This window comes from Salmo salar, chromosome 11, assembly GCF_965601325.2.
Source record: "Salmo salar chromosome 11, fSalSal1, whole genome shotgun sequence".
Taxonomy (NCBI): domain Eukaryota; kingdom Metazoa; phylum Chordata; class Actinopteri; order Salmoniformes; family Salmonidae; genus Salmo; species Salmo salar.
The window spans coordinates 29,956,489-29,982,011 of NC_138301.1; the positions used below are offsets into that span (position 1 = coordinate 29,956,489).

At 45.0% G+C, this 25,523-nt stretch overlaps 1 protein-coding gene across 8 annotated transcripts in view; it reads right to left on the minus strand.

The window, feature by feature from the left end:
• Positions 1-25,523, minus strand: part of LOC106592263 (ATP-dependent chromatin remodeler CHD9) — a 128,680-nt gene that overhangs the window by 12,955 nt on the left and 90,202 nt on the right. For all 8 annotated transcript variants that reach the window (XM_045689299.2, XM_045689302.2, XM_045689304.2 and 5 more), the window contains 9 exons: positions 17,875-18,085; positions 16,362-16,557; positions 15,858-16,031; positions 13,500-13,685; positions 13,155-13,265; positions 12,813-13,009; positions 10,832-11,031; positions 10,479-10,638; positions 858-947 (listed from right to left, as the gene is read on the minus strand). In XM_045689299.2, coding sequence (XP_045545255.2) covers positions 858-947; positions 10,479-10,638; positions 10,832-11,031; positions 12,813-13,009; positions 13,155-13,265; positions 13,500-13,685; positions 15,858-16,031; positions 16,362-16,557; positions 17,875-18,085 — 1,525 coding nt within the window. The remainder of the gene's footprint in view (positions 1-857; positions 948-10,478; positions 10,639-10,831; positions 11,032-12,812; positions 13,010-13,154; positions 13,266-13,499; positions 13,686-15,857; positions 16,032-16,361; positions 16,558-17,874; positions 18,086-25,523) is intronic.

Genomic DNA, 25,523 nt, shown 5'->3' on the forward strand with positions numbered 1-25,523 from the left:
TGGAGTGACTACTGACTTTCCTTCCCTGAGTCTGACTAGCTGTACCCTCCTTTATACATGGACTTTCCTTCTCTGAGTCTGACTAGCTGTACCCTCCTCTATACATGGACTTTCCTTCCCTGAGTCTGACTAGCTGTACCCTCCTTTATACATGGACTTTCCTTCCCTGAGTCTGACTAGCTGTACCCTCCTCTATACATGGACTTTCCTTCCCTGAGTCTGACTAGCTGTGCCCTCCTCTTTACATGGACTTTCCTTCCCTGAGTCTCACTAGCTGTGTCCTCCTCTATACATGGACTTTCCTTCCCTGAGTCTCACTAGCTGTGTCCTCCTCTATACATGGACTTTCCTTCCCTGAGTCTGACTAGCTGTGCCCTCCTTCAGACATGGTGATAGATAGAGACAGCTACAGTATGTATGGGAACAACCTGTCATGTTTGGTCTATGTCCTTACCATGGAAAACATGAACAACATGGGCCTATGAATGAACAGGTTTTTATTTAAAAAGTGAATGTAAACGGAACCTTCTAAAACTATGTGTCAGCTGAATTTGCGTGCCAGCAGCTTACCAGAAATCCCAAACTTAAACAAATACTGGCATAGTGCTGGCAGCCTGGCTGAACTGGTTGGCATAACATTCAGTCTAGCCTGAATAGCCACCGATCATTCTGACCATCTCAAAATAATGGAGTAAATAGTGTAATCCTCTTCAAATAATCTAATAACTGAAATGACCAATTAGAGGATAGACAGTGAGAGCATCAGTGAGCTTTGGAAATGTTGTGTACTCTACTCTAAGGGTGTCTGTCAATGTTCAGAGCTGTTTGGTTGTAAAAGAGGTGAAAGTTCAGCTCACCTGGAGTCCACGCCGTCTAGTATCTTCTGTGACTGGCTTCCCATCACCTCTTGTTTCAGGTAGTAGAGCATTCTAACCCGCAGCAACACCCTGCACACAGACACAGCCCCGCCCGTGGTCACCACAAAGCCTCAGCACGCACAAACGCTGAGAGAGCAGAACGGCTTTCACACGCACTCACGTTCGTAAATACACACACACACATTCGCGGGCGTACAAACTCATGCATATACACACACAATCAAAATAACACACTCTCTCACACACATTCTCACTTTCCTCCGGGATGACTGAAACACTGTGCCTAGCTCGTCACGGTAGATGACTTTAGCAATCTCACTAGTATAAAGACCTCCTCCATTCCTGCCATTATTGAAAGAGATTGTGATACCTCACATCTCAAAATTGGGTTACTTAATGTTAGATCCCTCACTTCCAAGGCAGTTATAGTCAATGAACTAATCACTGATAATAATCTTGATGTGATTGGCCTGACTGAAACATGGCTTAAGCCTGATGAATTTACTGTGTTAAATGAGGCCTCACCCCCAGGTTACATTAGTGACCATACCCCCCGTGCATCCGGCAAAGGCGGAGGTGTTGCTAACATTTACGATAGCAAATTTCAATTTACAAAAAAAAAAACAACAATGACGTTTTCGTCTTTTGAGCTTCTAGTCATGAAATCTATGCAGCCTACTCACTCACTTTTTATAGCTACTGTTTATAGGCCTCCTGGGCCATATGCAGTGTTCCTCACTGAGTTCCCTGAATTCCTATCGGATCTTGTAGTCATAGCAGATAATATTCTAATTTTTGGTGACTTTAACATTCACATGGAAAAGTCCACAGACCCACTCCAAAAGGCTTTCGGAGCCATCATCGACTCAGTGGGTTTTGTCCAACATGTCTCTGGACCTACTCACTGCCACAGTCATACTCTGGACCTAGTTTTGTCCCATGGAATAAATGTTGTGGATCTAAATGTTTTTCCTCATAATCCTGGACTATCGGACCACCATTTTATTACGTTTGCAATTGCAACAAATAATCTGCTCAGACCCCAACCAAGGAGCATTAAAAGTCGTGCTATAAATTCTCAGACAACCCAAAGATTCCTTGATGCCCTTCCAGACTGCCTCTGCCTACCCAAGGACGTCAGAGGACAAAAATCAGTTAACCACCTAACCGAGGAACTCAATTTAACCTTGCGCAATACCCTAGATGCAGTTGCACCCCTAAAAACTAAAAACATCTGTCATAAGAAACTAGCTCCCTGGTATACAGAAAATACACGAGCTCTGAAGCAAGCTTCCAGAAAATTGGAACGGAAATGGCGCCACACCAAACTGGAAGTCTTCCGACTAGCTTGGAAAGACAGTACCGTGCAGTATCGAAGAGCCCTTACTGCTGCTCGATCATCCTATTTTTCCAACTTAATTGAGGAAAATAAGAACAATCCGAAATTTCTTTTTGATACTGTCGCAAAGCTAACTAAAAAGCAGCCTTCACAAATGGAGGATGGCTTTCACTTCAGCAGTAATAAATTTATGAACTTCTTTGAGGAAAAGATCATGATCATTAGAAAGCAAATTACAGACTCCTCTTTAAATCTGGGTATTCCTCCAAAGCTCCATTGTCCTGAGTCTGCACAACTCTGCCAGGACCTAGGATCAAGGGAGATACTAAAGTGTTTTAGTACTATATCTCTTGACGCAATGATGAAAATAATCATGGCCTCCAAACCCTCAAGCTGCATACTGGACCCTATTCCAACTAAACTACTGAAAGAGCTGCTTCCTGTGCTTGGCCCTCCTATGTTGAACATAATAAACGGCTCTCTATCCACCGGATGTGTACCAAGCTCACTAAAAGTGGCAGTAATAAAGCCTCTCTTGAAAAAGCCGAATCTTGATCCAGAAATTATAAAAAACTATCGGCCTATATCGAATCTTCCATTCCTCTCCAAAATTTTAGAAAAAGCTGTTGCACAGCAACTGACTGCCTTCCTGAAGACAAACAATGTATACGAAACGCTTCAGTCTGGTTTTAGACCCCATCATAGCACTGAGACTGCACTTGTGAAGGTGGTAAATGACCTTTTAATGACGTCAGACCGAGGCTCTGCATCTGTCCTCGTGCTCCTAGATCTTAGTGCCGCTTTTGATACCATCGATCACCACATTCTTTTGGAGAGATTGGAAACCCAAATTGGTCTACATGGACAAGTTCTGGCCTGGTTTAGATCTTATCTGTCGGAAAGATATCAGTTTGTCTCTGTGAATGGTTTGTCCTCTGACAAATCAATTGTAAATTTCGGTGTTCCTCAAGGTTCCGTTTTAGGACCACTATTGTTTTCACTATATATTTTACCTCTTGGGGATGTCATTCGAAAACATAATGTTAAATTTCACTGCTATGCAGACGACACACAGCTGTACATTTCAATGAAACATGGTGAAGCCCCAAAATTGCCCTCGCTAGAAGCCTGTGTTTCAGACATAAAGAAGTGGATGGCTGCAAACTTTCTACTTTTAAACTCGGACAAAACAGAGATGCTTGTTCTAGGTCCCAAGAAACAAAGAGATCTTCTGTTGAATCTGACAATTAATCTGGATGGTTGTACAGTCGTCTCAAATAAAACTGTGAAGGACCTCGGCGTTACTCTGGACCCTGATCTCTCTTTTGAAGAACATATCAAGACTGTTTCAAGGACAGCTTTTTTCCATCTACGTAACATTGCAAAAATCAGAAATTTTCTGTCCAAAAATGACGCAGAAAAATTAATCCATGCTTTTGTTACTTCTAGGCTGGACTACTGCAATGCTCTACTTTCCGGCTACCCGGATAAAGCACTAAATAAACTTCAGTTAGTGCTAAATACGGCTGCTAGAATCCTGACTAGAACCAAAAAATTTGATCATATTACTCCAGTGTTAGCCTCCCTACACTGGCTTCCTGTTAAGGCAAGGGCTGATTTCAAGGTTTTACTGCTAACCTACAAAGCATTACATGGGCTTGCTCCTACCTATCTTTCCGATTTGGTCCTGCCGTACATACCTACACGTACGCTACGGTCACAAGACGCAGGCCTCCTAATTGTCCCTAGAATTTCTAAGCAAACGGCTGGAGGTAGGGCTTTCTCCTATAGAGCTCCATTTTTATGGAATGGTCTGCCTACCAATGTGAGAGACGCAGACTCAGTCTCAACCTTTAAGTCTTTACTGAAGACTTATCTCTTCAGTAGGTCCTATGATTAAGTATAGTCTGGCCCAGGAGTGTGAAGGTGAACGGAAAGGCTGGAGCAACGAACCGCCCTTGCTGTCTCTGCCTTGCCGGTTCCCCTCTTTCCACTGGGATTCTCTGCCTCTAACCCTTTTACAGAGGCTGAGTCACTGGCCTACTGGTGTTCTTCCATGCCGTCCATGGGAGGGGTGCGTCACTTGAGTGGGTTGAGTCACTGACGTGGTCTTCCTGTCTGGGTTGGCGCCCCCCCCCCCCCCCTTGGGTTGTGCCATGGCGGAGATCGTTGTGGGCTATACTCGGCCTTGTCTTAGGACGGTAAGTTGGTGGTTGGAGACATCCCTCTAGTGGTGTGGGGGCTGTGCTTTGGCAAAGTGGGTGGGGTTATATCCTGCCTGTTTGGCCCTGTCCGGGGGTATCATCGGATGGGGCCACAGTGTCTTCTGATCCCTCCTGTCTCAGCCTCCAGTATTTATGCTGCAGTAGTTTATGTGTCGGGGGGCTAGGGTCAGTCTGTTACATCTGGAGTATTTCTCTTGTCTTATCCGGTGTCCTGTGTGTATTTAAATATGCTCTCTCTAATTCTCTCTTTCTCTCTTTCTGTCTTTCTCTCGGAGGACCTGAGCCCTAGGACCATGCCTCAGGACTACCTGGTATGACTCCTCCTTGCTGTCCCCAGTCCACCTGGCCGTGCTGCTGCTCCAGTTTCAACTGTTCTGCCTGCGGCTATGGAACCCTGACCTGTTCACCGGACGTGCTTGTTGCACCCTCGACAACTACTATGATTATTATTATTTGACCATGCTGGTCATTTATGAACATTTTAACATTTTAACATTTTGACCATGTTCTGTTATAATATCCACCCTGCACAGCCAGAAGAGGACTGGCCACCCCTCATAGCCTGGTTCCTCTCTAGGTTTCTTCCTAGGTTTTTGGCCTTTCTAGGGAGTTTTTCCTAGGGAGTTTTTCCTAGCCACCGTGCTTCTTTCACATGCTTTGCTTGCTGTTTGGGGTTTTAGGCTGGGTTTCTGTACAGCACTTTGAGAATATCAGCTGATGTACGAAGGGCTATATAAAAATAAATTTGATTTGATTTGAATTTGAAACACTGTGCCTAGCTCGTCACGGTAGATGACTGAAACACTGTGCCTAGCTCGTCACGGTAGATGACTGAAACACTGTGCCTAGCTCGTCACGGTAGATGACTGAAACACTGTGCCTAGCTCGTCACGGTAGATGACTGAAACACTGTGCCTAGCTCGTCACGGTAGATGACTGAAACACTGTGCCTAGCTCGTCACAGTAGATGACTGAAACACTGCGCCTAGCTCGTCACAGTAGATGACTGAAACACTGCGCCTAGCTCGTCACGGTAGATGACAAACACTGTGCCTAGCTCGTCATGGTAGATGACTGAAACACTGTGCCTAGCTCGTCACGGTAGATGACTGAAACACTGTGCCTAGCTCGTCACGGTAGATGACTGAAACACTGTGCCTAGCTCGTCACGATAGATGACAAACACTGTGCCTAGCTCGTCACGGTAGATGACTGAAACACTGTGCCTAGCTCGTCACGGTAGATGACTGAAACACTGTGCCTAGCTCGTCACGGTAGATGACTGAAACACTGTGCCTAGCTCGTCACGGTAGATGACTGAAACACTGTGCCTAGCTCGTCACGGTAGATGACTGAAACACTGTGCCTAGCTCGTCACGGTAGATGACTGAAACACTGTGCCTAGCTCGTCACGGTAGATGACTGAAACACTGTGCCTAGCTCGTCACGGTAGATCAACTGTCCATGCAAAGGGAAACATTTTGTATTGTTGTATATACTGTATAAATGTTGTCTTCAATGATACACACATGCCCAAAATGGAGTGGGATAGAAAATATGCAGTCAGTACAGTCACAGTGTAGTCAGTCCCTGATGCAGTGTCTGTGCCATAGAGACTGAGACAGTGTCTGTGCCATAGAGAATGAGACATTGTCTGTGCCATAGAGAATGAGACAGTGTCTGTGCCATAGAGAATGAGACAGTGTCTGTGCCATAGAGAGTGAGACAGTGTCTGTGCCATAGAGAATGAGACAGTGTCTGTGCCATAGAGAATGAGACAGTGTCTGTGCCATAGAGACGGAGACAGTGTCTGTGCCATAGAGAGTGAGACAGTGTCTGTGCCATAGAGAGTGAGACAGTGTCTGTGCCATAGAGAGTGAGACAGTGTCTGTGCCATAGAGACGGAGACAGTGTCTGTGCCATAGAGACGGAGACAGTGTCTGTGCCATAGAGAGTGAGACAGTGTCTGTGCCATAGAGAATGAGACAGTGTCTGTGCCATAGAGACGGAGACAGTGTCTGTGCCATAGAGACTGAGACAGTGTCTGTGCCATAGAGAGTGAGACAGTGTCTGTGCCATAGAGAATGAGACAGTGTCTGTGCCATAGAGAATGAGACAGTGTCTGTGCCATAGAGACGGAGACAGTGTCTGTGCCATAGAGAGTGAGACAGTGTCTGTGCCATAGAGAGTGAGACAGTGTCTGTGCCATAGAGAGTGAGACAGTGTCTGTGCCATAGAGACTAAGACAGTGTCTGTGCCATAGAGACGGAGACAGTGTCTGTGCCATAGAGAGTGAGACAGTGTCTGTGCCATAGAGACTGAGACAGTGTCTGTGCCATAGAGACGGAGACAGTGTCTGTGCCATAGAGAGTGAGACAGTGTGTGCCATAGAGACTGAGACAGTGTCTGTGCCATAGAGACTGAGACAGTGTCTGTGCCATAGAGAGTGAGACAGTGTCTGTGCCATAGAGACTGAGACAGTGTCTGTGCCATAGAGAGTGAGACAGTGTCTGTGCCATAGAGAGTGAGACAGTGTCTGTGCCATAGAGAGTGAGACAGTGTCTGTGCCATAGAGACTGAAGACAGTGTATGTGCCATAGAGACTGAAGACAGTGTCTGTGCCATAGAGTGAGACAGTGTATGTGCCATAGAGAGTGAGACAGTGTCTGTGCCATAGAGAATGAGACAGTGTCTGTGCTATAGAGAATGAGACAGTGTCTGTGCCATAGAGCATGAGACAGTGTCTGTGCCATAGAGCATGAGACAGTGTCTGTGCCATAGAGCATGAGACAGTGTCTGTGCCATAGAGCATGAGACAGTGTCTGTGCCATAGAGAGTGAGACAGTGTCTGTGCCATAGAGAATGAGACAGTGTCTGTGCCATAGAGAATGAGACAGTGTCTGTGCCATAGAGAATGAGACAGTGTCTGTGCCATAGAGAGTGAGACAGTGTCTGTGCCATAGAGAGTGAGACAGTGTCTGTGCCATAGAGAATGAGACAGTGTCTGTGCCATAGAGAGTGAGACAGTGTCTGTGCCATAGAGAATGAGACAGTGTCTGTGCCATAGAGAGTGAGACAGTGTCTGTGCCATAGAGACTGAGTGGTGTGATATGATGTGATCTCTGGGCTGGCAGGGAGAGGAGAGAAGAGAGAGGGAGGCTGAGTCAGAGGAGAGATGCTGTTTCCATGACGCACCCAGACAGGCATCAGTCAGGAGGTAGAAGGTGGAGGGTGGTGGGTGGGGTATGGTATGCCTGATCTGTGATGAACTGGCATACATTCTAGTCTCCCTTCCTCTCTTAAGCTAGGGTCTGAGAAAATCTAGTTTTTTTTATCTGTCTAACAGTGTGGCAGGTTAAAAGGTCCAGTGTAGATTTCTTTAGATGGTGTGTGTGGCCCTAGCTTTACACATCCAGTATGACACTAGTGGAAAGGGAGTGACATGAGAGCACCCCCTCTGCAGGCAGAGCTGTGAGCTCCAGCTCTGAGGCTCAGGTCCAGGCCTCTCCCCTCCCTCCCTGCCTCTGAGGGGCTGTGCCCTGGGTCTCCCCGCAGCAGCTGCTGTTTCCTGTGGCTGTCAGCAAGGCCCTACATCACTCTTTCCCTCTCTCTCTCTCTCTCTCTCACACAGACAGACAGCCTGGAGTGTAGGAGGTATCTGATGGAGAAGGGAACCACCCTGCACCAGACATAGAGCTCATACATGCACATGAGTGCGAGTACTCACAGACACACACACACACAACCGTACACACACTTATAAAATACCCATACACTCATGTACATATTGTACTTACTATACAAGCACAGATACAAACAGTCAGATACATAAAGTTAAACACAACCACAATCACATGCAGATCATATATATGACATGTACTAGCACAAGTCATACTGAGAATGTTACACATATCCCAACAGAACACAGACCTCGTCAGTCTTAACCTTACATTTCCTAACATACCAGTACTAGTAGCTACACAGTATTGAACACATATCTTCTAAATGTCATTATCATAGGACAGGGTTCTGGATCTCTGTGTGGGACAGGGACAGTAGGGGGCCATGCCTGTGCATGCCCCATCCCCACGTCAGTCCACATTCCTCCCTGAGGGGAAAACGCAGAGGTCAGCAAAGCCACAGAACGTGTCCCTGTTTGACCAGCGTGCCTCCCATCGGACGATCCCTGGCTTCAGCACTACTGCTCTGGGAACAATGGGGAACTTTCTGTGGAAGCCCTGCATGGCTCTGTGTCTAAAGCAGGATGGCAGGAGACAAACCCCCAAACAACCCCCTTTAGAAAGACAGCAACCTAAATCTATTTACTGTAGCTTAACACATTTCAACACATTTCACCATCATCTATGTTTTATATCTCAACAACCATCATCTATGTTTAATATCTCAACAACCATCATCTATGTTTTATATCTCAACAACCATCATCTATGTTTTATATCTCAACAACCATCATCTATGTTTTATATCTCAACAACCATCATCTATGTTTTATATCTCAACAACCATCATCTATGTTTTATATCTCAACAACCATCATCTATGTTTTATATCTCAACAACCATCATCTATGTTTTATATCTCAACAACCATCATCTATGTTTTATATCTCAACAACCATCATCTATGTTTTATATCTCAACAACCATCATCTATGTTTAATATCTCAACAACCATCATCTATGTTTTATATCTCAACAACCATCATCTATGTTTTATATCTCAACAACCATCATCTATGTTTTATATCTCAACAACCATCATCTATGTTTTATATCTCAACAACCATCATCTATGTTTTATATCTCAACAACCATCATCTATGTTTTATATCTCAACAACCATCATCTATGTTTTATATCTCAACAACCATCATCTATGTTTTATATCTCAACAACCATCATCTATGTTTTATATCTCAACAACCATCATCTATGTTTTATATCTCAACAACCATCATCTATGTTTTATATCTCAACAACCATCATCTATGTTTTATATCTCAACAACCATCATCTATGTTTTATATCTCAACAACCATCATCTATGTTTAATATCTCAACAACCATCATCTATGTTTTATATCTCAACAACCATCATCTATGTTTTATATCTCAACAACCATCATCTATGTTTTATATCTCAACAACCATCATCTATGTTTTATATCTCAACAACCATCATCTATGTTTTATATCTCAACAACCATCATCTATGTTTTATATCTCAACAACCATCATCTATGTTTTATATCTCAACAACCATCATCTATGTTTTATATCTCAACAACCATCATCTATGTTTTATATCTCAACAACCATCATCTATGTTTTATATCTCAACAACCATCATCTATGTTTTATATCTCAACAACCATCATCTATGTTTAATATCTCAACAACCATTATCTGCTAACTTATAGGTTCATATGTCAAACCATTTCATTGGATGTAAGAGTTGTTTTCTTCTTCCCATCATCTATGTAGCTTTATATAAAATATAATAAATCCCTGGCTGTAGTATAATCTGTTTTTTCTTTCTGTCGATAAAAGATCAATGACAGATATTAGTTTGGGTTCAATTCCCATTCAGATGATTATCATTCAGCAGTGTAATCTATAATCTGATTCACGGTCATTAATAGAGGAAAGTCACAGATGGAGAAGATGGCTGCTTCAATTTGTCTTAATTACAGACAGTGGTATTGATGTGCAGGAGTCAAATCTCTGCTACTGACAAAAACATACAATTATGTTTTCACACAGGCTAGCGTCAATACACTGAAGCAAATACAAAATATGAGACGTTTCATAGATTTTACCTCAACTCTATATATGACAGAGACAAGAACCTATGTTTATTTCCAACATCAATAAAAACCAAACTAAAACACATTTACAAAGACAAGTTGTTTGTTCCAATGTAACTATTAGACAACAATACCATTAAAAAAAAATCTAAAAGTGTACTGAATATATTTAATACTATAGGCCTGTAGTACCAAGAGTAGCTTCTTACTTGTTGCAGTGGTGTTTGAGGTGCTTCTTGTATCCCTCGTCCTGCAGCATGTGTTCTGGGTTGTGCTTCCTGATCCACTCAGCCTTCTGGATGTCAAACGTGCTAGATTGAGTCTTCATCTTCTTCCCCTTCCTGCCTCTGGGGACCGGGGTCGACAGACCTGAGGGAGGAACACAGATACAATTTGTGGTTATGGACACCGGTTTATAAACCCATATTACAACTATTAACAGTAAACCAATAGTACAGTGGTAGGGGGAAATGCCCTTTAAAGGAAGAATTCCTTGAGAGGAACCAGATTCTAATCTGTGGTTGGACCCCTGAGGTTTGGTCATTGAGAGGTTGTAACGTACCCAGGTGGTTCTGTAGTTCCTTGGTCTGTCCGTCCTCAGAGGGGGCGATCAGGTCCCACATGAAGCTCTTGATCTTGTCGTCACCGCGGTAGTGAACCAGACAGTAGGCCAGAAGGGCTCTGCAGATAGACTCCACATCACGCTCTGTCAGCTGCTTCTTAAAACGACCATGGAGCAGGATGTCCTTCCAACGACCCCACCTGGACGACACAGGAGAGGAGAGGGTCAACACTGGAGACAAATACTGTACAATACAGATGGACAACACAGGAGAGCCTCAGTACAGACACAATACAATACAGATGGACAACACAGGAGAGCCTCAGTACAGACACAATACAATACAGATGGACAACACAGGAGAGCCTCAGTACAGACACAATACAATACAGATGGACAACACAGGAGAGCCTCAGTACAGACACAATACAATACAGATGGACAACACAGGAGAGCCTCAGTACAGACACAATACAATATAGATAGACAACACAGGAGAGCCTCAGTACAGACACAATACAATATAGATGGACAACACAGGAGAGCCTCAGTACAGACACAATACAATATAGATGGACAACACAGGAGAGCCTCAGTACAGACACAATACAATACAGATGGACAACACAGGAGAGCCTCAGTACAGACACAATACAATACAGATGGACAACACGGGAGAGCCTCAGTACAGACACAATACAATATAGATGGACAACACCGGAGAGCCTCAGTACAGACACAATACAATACAGATGGACAACACAGGAGAGCCTCAGTACAGACACAATACAATACAGATGGACAACACGGGAGAGCCTCAGTACAGACACAATACAATACAGATGGACAACACGGGAGAGCCTCAGTACAGACACAATACAATATAGATGGACAACACCGGAGAGCCTCAGTACAGACACAATACAATATAGATGGACAACACAGGAGAGCCTCAGTACAGACACAATACAATATAGATGGACAACACAGGAGAGCCTCAGTTCAGACACAATACAGATGGACAACACAGGAGAGCCTCAGTACAGACACAATACAGATGGACAACACAGGAGAGCCTCAGTACAGACACAATACAATATAGATGGACAACACAGGAGAGCCTCAGTTCAGACACAATACAGATGGACAACACAGGAGAGGCTCAGTACAGACACAATACAGATGGACAACACAGGAGAGCCTCAGTACAGACACAACACAGATGGCCAACACAGGAGAGCCTCAGTACAGACACAACACAGATGGACAACACAGGAGAGCCTCAGTACAGACACATCGCTGTACAATATAGATGGACAACACAGGAGAGCCTCAGTACAGACACAACACTGTACAATATAGATGGACAACACAGGAGAGCCTCAGTACAGACACAACACTGTACAATATAGATGGACAACACAGGAGAGTCTCAGTACAGACACAATACAGATGGACAACACAGGAGAGGCTCAGTACAGACACAATACAGATGGACAACACAGGAGAGCCTCAGTACAGACACAACACAGATGGACAACACAGGAGAGCCTCAGTACAGACACAACACTGTACAATATAGATGGACAACACAGGAGAGCCTCAGTACAGACACATCACTGTACAATATAGATGGACAACACAGGAGAGCCTCAGTACAGACACAACACTGTACAATATAGATGGACAACACAGGAGAGCCTCAGTACAGACACAACACTGTACAATATAGATGGACAACACAGGAGAGCCTCAGTACAGACACAACACTGTACAATATAGATGGACAACACAGGAGAGCCTCAGTACAGACACAATACTGTACAGCAGTAACACTAAGAACAAGATGTGGTTGGTCTGGGCTGAAACTCAAGTCTGCACATCCTGTGGGTCCCCAATATAAGTATTAAAGAACATTGTTATTTAGTACCAATGTTGGTTTGTATATGATCTAGCATAAGTGGTCGTCACTGCCACTGACCCGTATACTAGTAGGTTCTTCTCCACTCTGAAGCACTCCGTCCTGCCGTAGCTGTTGAGGCGGTCGTGGGGCCGGCGGAGCTTGGGCTTGTCCTCGTTGTCACTCTCACCCTCTGACAGCTCTGCCAGCTCGTCCTTAGTGGCACTGAAGGGTCGGGTCTGCTTCCTCACCCTCGGAGTGTCAATTACCAGGCTGTTCTGTTGTGGAATAGGAGAGGAACACACACAGATACTCAGATACTACTGTAGCAAATTCACTCATGGCATTGATCTTATCTCCTATATAACATCTCATCATGGCCAGAAAGAGCAGGTTCAGCGGTTAAACTAAAGCATTACTTACTCTGCCATTGGCAGTGTCCATGTCAATCTCAGCCTTCTTGGCCCACTTGTCCCAGAAGTTGGGGTCGTCCAGAGAAATGTCTGTGCGGTTTCCGGACGCCACAAAACTGGCCTGAGAGAGAAGACATTAAATCCCATTAAACCTTGATAATCTGATTCACTGTTCCTTCCTGAGTCTCCTTCAATGAGAAGTCTGAGTCTCATAACAGAGCTGAGACTCTGTGATGAAGAGTGACATGAGAGTAGACAGGAGACACTGGTTACTACTGCTAGTTATGCAGAAAGGAAAAGGATAGCAACATTCAAACAATGACCACTGTGTGGTGCTCTTTCAGTCACTGGGTACCTTGGCAAAGGTAGATCCCCGTCCCTCAGACTCGATGGTGATGGTCTTGGTCCTGCGTTGAAGGATCTGGTCGATGTCCTCCTCACAGAACTTGGCCCCCTCATCCTCATCGTCCATCAGAGCTCCATACGCCCCTTTCCTCAGCAGGTCCTCGATCTCCTTCTTAGACAGCTGCTGCTGGGTGGGCTGGAGAGAGGGGAGGGGGAGAAGGAGAAACAGGGGGTGTTAGGGGAACTGATGATGGACTATTTACACATTACATCATTGTACACACAAACATGTGCACAACACATGCACACGCATTAACACCATACAAAAACACACAGACAGACACTCGAGCGTGAGAAACGCTGAGGAGAAAGACAGTTAGCTGAACTGAAGCTGAACTGGATCACGTGCTAGACCTTTTTAAATCTTAAAGAGTAGCAGCAACCCCCAGCTGACCCATGGTGTGTTAGTATGCAGCTGGTGGTGCTAATGTCTGCTCAACACTTTCTTCCTGATAGTCCAGCTAATCCAGAGACAGAAACAGCTAAGCTCCTCCTACACACTGATGATGCACTAAGAGGATATCTCAAAGCTGTGTTTATTATATTGACTAGTCCATTTTCTACACTCTCATTTTGTAGAATGGACTTACCTACAGTGCCTTTGGAATATATTCCGACCCCTTGACTTTTTACACATTTTGTTACATTACAGCCTTATTCTAAAATGGATAAAATCATCAATCTACACACAATACCCCATAATGACAAAGCAAAAAAAATGTATATAAATGTATATAAAAAAAATATATATATTGAAATATTACATTAACATAAGTATTCAGACCCTTTACTCAGTACTTTGTTGAAGCACCTTGGCAGCGATTACAGCATTGAGTCTTGGGTATGACGCTACAAGCTTGGCACACCTGTATTTGGGGTGTTTCTCCCATTCTCCTCTGCAACTCCTCTCAAGCGCTGTCAGGTTGGATGGGGAGCGTTTCTGCACAGCTATTTTCAGGTCTCTCCAGAGATTTTCGATCGGGTTCAAGTCCAGGCTCTGGCTGGGCCACTTAAGGACATTCAGAGACTTGTCCCGAAGCCACTCCTGTGATGTCTTGGCTGTGTGCTTAGGGTCGTTGTCCTGTTGGAAGGTGAACCTCCGCCCCAGTCTGAGATCCTGAGCACTCTGGAGCAGGTTTTAATAAAGGATCTCTCTGTACTTTGCTTCGTTCATCTTTCCCTCGACCCTGACTAGTATCCCAGTCCCTGCCGCTGAAAAACATCCCCACAGCATGATGCTGCCACCACCATGCTTCACCGAAGGGATGGTGCCAGGTTTCCTGCAGATGTGACGCTTGGCATTCAGACCAAAGAGTTCAATCTTGGTTTCATCAGACCAGAGAATCTTGTTTCTCATGGCCTGAGAGTCTTCAGGTGCCTTTTGGCAAACTCCAAGCGGGCTGTCATGTGGCTTTTACTGAAGAATGGCTTCCGTCTGGCCACTCTACCATGAAGGCCAGATTGGTGGAGTGCTGCAGAGATGGAGATGGGAAGGTTCTCCCATCTCCACAGAGGAACTCTAGAGCTCTGTCAGTGACCATCGGGTTCTTGGTCACCTCCCTGACCAAGACCTTTCTTCCCCGATTGCTCAGTTTGGCCGGGCAGCCAGCTCTAGGAAGAGTCTTAGTGGTTCCAAACGTCTTCCATTTAAGAATGATGGAGGCCACTGTGTTCTTGCGGACCTTCAATGTTGCAGACATTTTTTGGTAACCTTCTCCAGATCGGTGCCTCGACACAATCCTGTCTCGGAGCTCTCCGTACAATTCCTTCGACATCTTGGCTTGGTTTTTGCTCTGATATGCACTGTCAACTGTGGGACCTTATATAGACAGGTGTGTGCCTTTCCAAATCATATCCAATCAATTGAATTTACCACAGGTGGACTCCAATCAAGTTATAGAGACATCTCAAGGATGATCAATGGAAACAGGCTGCACTTGGGCTCAATTTCGAGTCTCATAGCAAATGGTCTGAATACTTAAGTAAATAAGGTATTTCAGTTTTTTATTTGTACAAAATTAGCAAAAATCTCTGAAAACCTGTTTTTGCTTTGTCATTATGGGTTATTGTGTTAAGATTTCTGAGAAGAAAAAAATATATTTAATCAATTTTAGAATAAGGCTGTAATGTAACAAAATGTGGAAAAAGTCAAGGGGTCTGAATACTTTCAGAATGCATAGAGCATCCACCGGACTGATACAGGTGCTGCAGAGTGTGTGTGTGTGTGTGTGTGTGTGTGTGTGTGTGTGTGTGTGTGTGTGCGCAAGTGTGCATGCATGTGTGTGTATGACGGACACAGCAGACTCACCCCTCCTCCTGGCACGCTGTTCTCCCTGCCACTCATGCTCTGCAGCACAGCCTTGTCCAGGCCCAGTTTGAGGCTGGCCCGGTCAAACATCTCCCGCTCGTAAGAGTTCCTGGTGATCAGACGGTACACCTTCACCGACTTGTTCTGACCAATCCTATGGCAGCGAGCCTGGGCCTGAGTATAATGAAAAATAACTTGGTTATGACCAGCCCAATGCATTTTATATTTGTCCAATAAAAATCACTTCAGGATCAAGATCGTTGCTGCTATAATAATATATGCCATTTAGCAGACGCTTTTATCCAAAGTGACTTAGTCATGCATACATACATTTTACTATCCAAGCTTAAAAAGTTAAACTATTATAATAGGATATAAAAGGCACTTCTCAACTCAAGGACTTCCTGAATTGACTGAATTGAAATAGAAAGTGACCACACCTTTGTTGCTAATTGTATTACAGTGGAGGCTGATGTCACTTTAAATGTCTGTGTGTGTCTTTACCTGCAGGTCGTTCTGTGGGTTCCAGTCTGAGTCAAAGATAATACAGGTATCAGCAGCAGTCAAGTTGATGCCCAGACCTCCAGCCCGGGTACACAGCAGGAACACAAAGCGGTCCGAGTCTGGTTTGCTGAAACGGTCTATAGCTGCCTGACGCAGGTTACCTCTCACTCTGCCATCGATACGCTCATACAGGTACCTGAGGAACACAGGACCATGCAGGGTTGGAGGAGGATCTTCTAGTACACATAATTACAAATGTTCTAGCGTCACATCCAAGTATCATGAATGTCAACATTTACATACAGTACAACAACACCAACCATCACACATAAGGGGCCTACAATTACCACACAATATTTCCAGGAATTTGATTTTTTCATACACTTTCAAACAACATTCACTAGTTGTCTCCTTTCCTCCATTCCTGTCTCTCTTTTCCCCTATCCCTATTCTGCTCGCTCTTTCTCCTTTCATCCTTCCTCCCCCTCTCTCTGGCAGAGAACAAGGTGGTTTAGCTTGCTGATCACGGGCAGCCTCTTTCCCAGGAGCCCTGGTCTCGCCCCTGCCTTACCCCACATCCTACCCCTCATCTTCTTCGCCTTATACTCCTCACCCTCTCACCTCTACAGTGACCCAATTCCCTCCGCGCGCCCACAGACTCCTCTCTCCCTCTGTCTGATGTGGGAGTGCCCCGAGGGAGTCTGTGACCTGCCGCTGAACCCCGGCTAAGCCTTGCCTAGCCACTGAGCGGAGCGCCTCGCCTTGTGTGTTTACACTGGTTTGGTTCGGGGTTTGAGTGCCAGAAAGAAGCATGGAGGGGAAAAGAACACAGGGCCAGGCCAATGATAGTGAGAGAGACAAGAGAGGATAGAGAGAGGGAGGAGAAGAGAGAGGACAGAGATATCAAGAGGGAGAGGGAGATAGAGAGACCACACAAACCAGGCCAGTCGCCCGCTTTCCTCAGCTTAGACGGGCTGCTGGAATAATATCCTTTTCATTTAGCGTGCAAACAGGAAGCTCATTAAGCCAGGAGATTAAGACCTTGAATGAAAGTGTCTTGGTACATTCTTCTGCTTCTGTTACACAGTCTTTATCATCTCCCTGCTCTGGGTAGCATTATGGAGTGATGAGCACAGGGGGCTTTAAAAGGCTCTTTCTCAGACAGTCACTGGAGAGAGAGGCTAATGCTTAGAGATTCAGCATTTCTCTTCAACTACATTCAATTTAATAAGGGAAAGTATTGGAGTGATTCAGCTTTTGCTGCACTGCAAACTGCTAGCTAGCTAACACCAGATAATAAACCATAAATTCGTCACTTTGAAAATGGAGCTGAAAAATGGAAATTACAAAGTCTATTACCCTCTCAAGCATGATTCCTGTCTTTTTCCGCATCAGCCTAGCTGAAAGATATGACATATCTGAGGAGAGAGAACCTTGATTTCCAGGCTTCTATTCAAGTAGAGTACTTGGGAGCATAGTAATACAAGACGAGAAGAGAGGCAGGCAGCAGTACCTTCTCTGGATGAGGTAGTCCTCCAGGATATCCAGACAGCGGACCATCTGGGAGAAGATGAGGACCTTGTGTCCCCCGGCTTTCATCTTGGGCAGCAACTTGTCTATGAGGACCAGTTTACCAGCCGACTGCACCATGGCCTGCAGGTGGAAATCAAAGGCAACAGGGCTGTACACCTCTCGGAAGTCCTCCAAGATCTTCTCCTCAGCACCTGGGAGAAATGGACAGACAAATAAAGTCAGTGATGGTATCAGTGTTTCTGCTATAATTGTACAAGCAGGGCGTGCCCCTGTCTAACGCTGTTGCCACTAGAGTTTGGCTTCTATTGGGAAAAGACTGGATGACACTTAATCTGGTAGCATGCTACCAATTTCACCTAATCTGTATGCAGTTCATATACAGTACCTACTTTAAGACAGACAGGAATAGCAACTCTTTCATGAAATAGATTTTGTACAATATGGTACTGGAAAAAAAGAGTGTGGACCTGAGTGAGGTGACGGTACAAGGAACTCTCTCTCTGGTCACTGGTTAGAGGGATAATGACCAAGCAACTGAATGACCAAGGAGACAGCTCACACGGCTCACTGCCTCGAACTCACAAACCAGCATTGATGTTAAATGGCGCCGGAATAAATTTTACGGCAGTTTTACGGGCGCCCAACCAATTGTGCTATTATGTGTTTTTTTCGCGTTATTTGTAACTTATTTTGTACATAATGTTTCTGCAACCTTATCTTACGGCAAAAAAGTGCTTCTGGATATCAGGACAGCGATCACTCACCATGGATTAGACAAAGGTTTTTTCTTCAACAAGCAGGACGCACAGGACATACTCTGAACACCTGACAGGGCCAACATCCCCGTTATTGGCAAGAGGAAGAGAAGCAGGTACAGAGGACACAGAGCAGGGTGCCTCATAAGGACCCGCAGAAGGCGAGTGGGAGAACTGCCGTTACTGTCAATATTAATCGCCAACGTGCAATCATTGGACAATAATTAGACGAGGTACGATCACGAATATCCTGTCAACGGGACATCAAAAACTGAAACATCTTATGTTTCACGGAACCGTGGCTGAATGACGACATGGATATTCAGCTAGCGGGATAGACGCCGCACCGGCTAGATAGAACAGCACACTCCAGTAAGACGAGGGGGGGTCTGTGCATATTTGTAAACAACAGCTGGTGCACGAAATCTAAGGAAGTCTCTAGATTTTGCTTGCCTGAAGTAGAGTATCTTGTGATAAATTGCAGACCACACTACTTGCCAAGAGAGTTTTCAGCTATACTTTTCGTGACTGTTTATTTACCACCACAGACAGATGCTGGCACTAAGACCGCACACAGTCAGCTGTATAAGGAAATAAGCAAACAGAAAACCACTCACCCAGAGGCGGCCCTCCTAGTGTCCGGAGACTTTAATGCAGGGAAACTTAAATCAGTTCTTCCTCTTTTCTATCAACATGTTAAATGTGCAACAAGAGGGGAAAAAAAATCTAGATCACCTGTACTCCACACACAGAGACACGTACAAAGCTCTCCCTCGCTCTCCATTCGGTAAATCCAACCACAATTCTATCCTCCTGATTCCTGCTTACAAGCAAAAATTAAAGCAGTAAGCACCAGTGACTCGGTCTATAAAAAAGTGGTCAGATGAAGCAGATGCTAAACTACAGGACTGTTTTGCTATCACAGACTGGAACATGTTCCGGGATTCTTCCGATGGCATTGAGGAGTACACCACATCAGTCACTGGCTTTATCAATAAGTGCATCGAGGATGTCGTCCCCACAGTAACTGTACGTACATACCCCAACCAGAAGCCATGGATTACAGGCAACATTCGCACTGAGCTAAAGGGTAGGGCTGCCGCTTTCAAGGTGCGGGACTCTAACTCGGAAGCTTATAAGAAATCCTGCTATGCCCTGCGACGAACCATCAAACAGGCAAAGCATCAATACAGGGCTAAGATTGAATCATACTACACCAGCTCCGACGCTCGTCTTATGTGGCAGGACTTGCAAACTATTACAGACTACAAAGGGAAGCACAGCCACGAGCTGCCCAGTGACACGAGCTTACCAGACGAGCTAAATCACTTCTATGCTCGCTTCGAGGCAAGCAACACTGAAGCATGCATGAGAGCATCAGCTGTTCCGGACGACTGTGTGATCACGCTCTCTGTAGCCGACGTGAGTAAGACCTTTAAACAGGTCAACATTCACAAGGCTGTGGGGCCAGATGGATTACCAGGACGTGTGCTCCGGGCATGTGCTGACCAACTGGCAGGTGTCTTCACTGACATTTTCAACATGTCCCTGATTGAGTCTGTAATACCAACATGTTTCAAGCAGACCACCATAGTCCCTGTGCCCAAGAACACGAAGGCAACCTGCCTAAATGACTAAAGACCCGTAGCACTCACATCCGTAGCCATGAAGTGCTTTGAAAGGCTGGTAATGGCTCACATCAACACCATTATCCCAGAAACCCTAGACCCACAAAAATTTGCATACCGCCCAAACAGATCCACAGATGATGCAATCTCTATTGCACTCCACACTGCCCTTTCCCACCTGGACAAAAGGAACACCTATGTGAGAATGCTATTCATTGACTACAGCTCAGCGTTCAACACCATAGTACCCTCAAAGCTCATCACTAAGCTAAGGATCCTGGGACTAAACACCTCCCTCTGCTACTGGATCCTGGACTTCCTGACGGGCCGCCCCCAGGTGATGAGGGTAGGTAGCAACACATCTGCCACGCTGATCCTCAACACTGGAGACACGTGCTCAGTCCCCTCCTGTACTCCATGTATCACCCACGACTGCGTGGCCAGGCACGACTCCAACACCATCATTAAGTTTGCAGACGACACAACAGTGGTAGGTCTGATCACTGACAATGACGAGACAGCCTATAGGGAGGAGGTCAGAAACCTGGTCGGGTGGTGCCAGAATAACAACCTATCCCTCAATGTAACCAAGACTAAGGAGATGATTGTGGACTACAGGAAAAGGAGGACCGAGCACGCCCCCATTCTCATCGACGGGGCTGTAGTGGAGCAGGTTGAGAGCTTCAAGTTCCTTGGTGTCCACATCACCAACAAACTAGAATGGTCCAAACACACCAAGACAGTTGTGAAGAGGGCACGACAAAGCCTATTCCCCCTCAGGAAACTAAAAAGATTTGGCATGGGTCCTGAGATCCTCAAAAGGTTCTACAGCTGCAACATCGAGAGCATCCTGACTGGTTGCATCACTGCCTGGTACGGCAATTGCTCGGCTTCCGACCGCAAGTCGCTACAGAGGGTAGTGCGTACGGCTCAGCCAGACCCCAGCCACCCCAATCATAGACTGTTCTCTCTACTACTGCATGGCAAGCAGTACCGGAGTGCAAAGTCTAGGACAGTTTCTACCCCCAAGCCTCCTGAACAGGTAATCAAATGGCTACCCAGATTATTTGCACTGTGTACCCCCCCCAACCCCTCTTTTACGCTGCTGCTACTCTCTGTTTATCATATATGCATAGTCACTTTAACTATACATTCATGTACATACTACCTCAATTGGCCCGACCAACCAGTGCTCCCGCACATTGGCTAACCAGGCTATCTGAATTGTGTCCCGCCAGCCGCTCTTTTACGCTACTGCTACTCTCTGTTCATCATATATGCATAGTCACTTTAACCATATCTACATGTACATACCACCTCAATCAGCCCGACTAACCAGTGTCTGTATGTAGCCTTGCTACTTTTATAGCCTCGATACTGTATATAGCCTCGCTACTGTTATTTTTCACTGTCTTTTTACTGTTGTTTTTATTTCTTTACTTACCTATTGTTCACCTAATACCTTTTTTTGCACTATTGGTTAGAGCCTGTAAGTAAGCATTTCACTGTAAGGTCTCCACCTGTTGTATTCGGTGCACGTGACAAATAAACTTTGATTTGATTTGATGAAGAAAGGTACCATAATTACACTAATCTGTATGCAGGTCAAAGACAATATGAGAGTTAGGACTTCTATAATGCTTATCAAGTCTAACAACCCATTTTTTTATTTGACTTACTAAAAACTACTGGATATTAGAAACTGGGTAGTTCCAGCCCTGAATGCTGATTGGCAGACAGCCGTGGTACATCAGACCGTATTAGAGGTCGACCGATTGTGATTTTTTTCAACGCCGATACCGATACCGATTATTGGGGTGCCCAAACAGGGCCCGCTACCGATTAATCGGCCGATTTTTATTTATTTATTTGTAATAATAACAATTACAACAATACTGAATGAACACTTATTTTAACTTAATATAATACATAAATAAAATCAATTTAGCCTCAAATAAATAATGAAACATGTTCAATTTGGTTTAAATAATGTAAAAACAAAGTGTTGGAGAAGAAAGTAAAAGTGCAATATGTGCCATGTAAGAAAGCTAACGTTTAAGTGCCTTGCTCAGAACATGGGAACATATGAGGTGGTTCCTTTTAACATGAGTCTTCAATATTCCCAGGTAAGAAGTTTTAGGTTGTAGTTATTATAGGAATTATAGGACTATTTCTCTCTATACGATTTATATTTCATATACCTTTGACTATTGGATGTTCTTATAGGCACTTTAGTATTGCCAGTGTAACAGTATAGCTTCCGTCCCTCTCCTCGCTCCTACATGGGCTCGAACCAGGAACACATCGACAACAGCCACCCTCAAAGCAGCGTTACCCATTTAGAGCAAGGGGAACAACTACTCCAAGTCTCAGAGCGAGTGACGTTTGAAACGCTATTAGCGCGCACCCGCTAACTAGCTAGCCATTTCACATCGGTTACACCAGCATAATCTAGGCACGACCTTAGCCATGGTATATTGGCCATATACCACAAACCCCTGAGGTGCCTTATTGCTATTATAAACTGTTTACCAACGTTTTTTAAATTTATTTAACCTTTATTTAACTAGGCAAGTCAGTTACGAACAAATTCTTACTTACAATGACAGCCTACACTGGTCAAACCCGGACGACGCTGGGCCAATTGTGTGATGCCCTATGGGCTTCCCAATCACGGCTGGTTGTGATACAGCCTGGATCAGAACCAGGGTGTCTGTAGTGATGCCTCTAGCATTGAGATGCAGTGTCTTAGACCGCTGCGCCACTCAGGAGCCCATATACCACACCCCCTCGTGACTTACTGCTTAATTAGAAAGCCTTCATATTTCCGTTTGGCGGTTTATCAACTCTTAAGCTGATCCTTTAGTTGTCCTAGCCCTCATTAAAACTCATTAAAACACACACACACACACACACACACACACACACACACACACACACACACACACACACACACACACACACACACACACACACACACAGTCACGTACAGTGGGGGGAAAAAAGTATTTGATCCCCTGCTGATTTTGTACGTTTGCCCACTGACAAAGAAAGGATCAGTCTATAATTTCAATGGTAGGTTTATTTGAACAGTGAGAGACAGAATAACAACAAAAATATCCAGAAAAACGCATGTCAAAAATGTTATAAATTGATTTGCATTTTAATGAGGGAAATAAGTATTTGACCCCCTCTCAATCTGAAAGATCTGGCTCCCAGGTGTCTTTTATACAGGTAACGAGCTGAGATTAGGAGCACACTCTTAAAGGAAGTGCTCCTAACCTCAGCTTGTTACCTGTAAAAAAGACACCTGTCCACAGAAGCAATCAATCAGATTCCAAACTCTCCACCATGGCCAAGACCAAAGAGCTTTCCAAGGATGTCAGGGACAAGATTGTAGACCTACACAAGGCTGGAATGGGCTACAAGACCATTGCCAAGCAGCTTGGTGAGAAGGTGACAACATTTGGTGTGATTATTCGCAAATGGAAGAAACACAAAAGAACTGTCAATCTCCCTCGGCCTGGGGCTCCATGCAAGATCTCACCTCGTGGAGTTGCAATGATCATGAGAATGGTGAGGAATCAGCCCAGAACTACACGGGAGGATCTTGTCAATGATCTCAAGGCAGCTGGGACCATAGTCACCAAGAAAACAATTGGTAACACACTACGCCGTGAAGGACTGAAATCCTGCAGCGCCCGCAAGGTCCCCCTGCTCAAGAATACATATACAGGCCTGTCTGAAGTCTGCCAATGAACATCTGAATGACTCAGAGGACAACTGGTGAAAGTGTTGTGGTCAGATGAGACCAAAATGGAGCTCTTTCACATCAACTCAACTCGCCGTGTTTGGAGGAGGAGGAATGCTGCCTATGACCCCAAGAACACCATCTCCACCGTCAAACATGGAGATGGAAACATTATGCTTTGGGGGTGTTTTTCTGCTAAGGGGACAGGACAACTTCACCGCATCAAAGGGACGATGGACGGGGCCATGTACCGTCAAATCTTGGGTGAGAACCTCCTTCCCTCAGCCAGGGCATTGAAAATGGGTTGTGGATGGGTATTCCAGCATGACAATGACCCAAAACACACGACCAAGGCAACAAAGGAGTGGCTCAAGAAGAAGCACATTATGGTCCTGGAGTGGCCTAGCCAGTCTCCAGACCTTAATCCCATAGAAAATCTGTGGAGGGAGCTGAAGGTTCGAGTTGCCAAACGTCAGCCTCAAAACCTTAATGACTTGGAGAAGATCTGCAAAGAGGAGTGGGACAAAATCCCTCCTGAGATGTGTGCAAACCTGGTGGCCAACTACAAGAAACGTCTGACCTCTGTGATTGCCAACAAGGGATTTGCCACCAAGTACTAAGTCATGTTTTGCAGAGGGGTCAAATACTTATTTCCCTCATTAAAATGCAAATCATTTTCTAACATTTTTGACATGCGTTTTTCTGGATTTTGTTGTTGTTATTCTGTCTCTCACTGTTCAAATAAACCTACCATTAAAATTATAGACCGATCATTTCTTTGTAAGTGGGCAAACGTACAAAATCAGCAGGGGATGAAATACTTTCACCCCCCACTGTACACACAGAAGCATCTGTCAAACCAAAGGCCAAAAGTTCACTAGGCTGGCCTTGTATGAGCGCACTGTGTCAAACCAGATTAACCAGAGCACAAGTATACCAGTGACATAAAGATATTACAGCTATGGTAAGGAGGGCAGGAAGGAGGGAGAGCAATGGACCAACACAGCAGCTTTTGGATGTGAAAATAGATAGAGGGATGAACGGAGGGATGGAGGGAGAGGTGAAGTTAGTCCATTATCTGTTCCAGAGCCTCAACCTCCTGGCCTGCTTTCTCTGTTCTAGGAGTTCTGACACAGCTAGGAGAAAGATGGAGGGGGGAGGAGAGAGGGTGGGTGGGTGAGAGAGACAGACAGCACCATAGGGAAAGATAGTAAGGAATGAGGATGTCTCTGACTCAGTGGTTTTCATTCTGCTCCGGGGCTGCTATAGAGCTCTTTACTACCGGTATGGGCAGGAATTACCCAAATCAGCCTTCCCCATACGGCATACACTGTCCTTTCATATAACAAGAGGCTACATACAGCGTTCCACAACCTGGATTGTAGCAATATCAATGTTAGTACCTTTAATGAGGTAAGGCTGGTTACAGCAGCTTCTCAGCTCCATCATGGTGTTGACCAGGTTGAGTTACAGGGGCAATTCCATGTCAATTCCG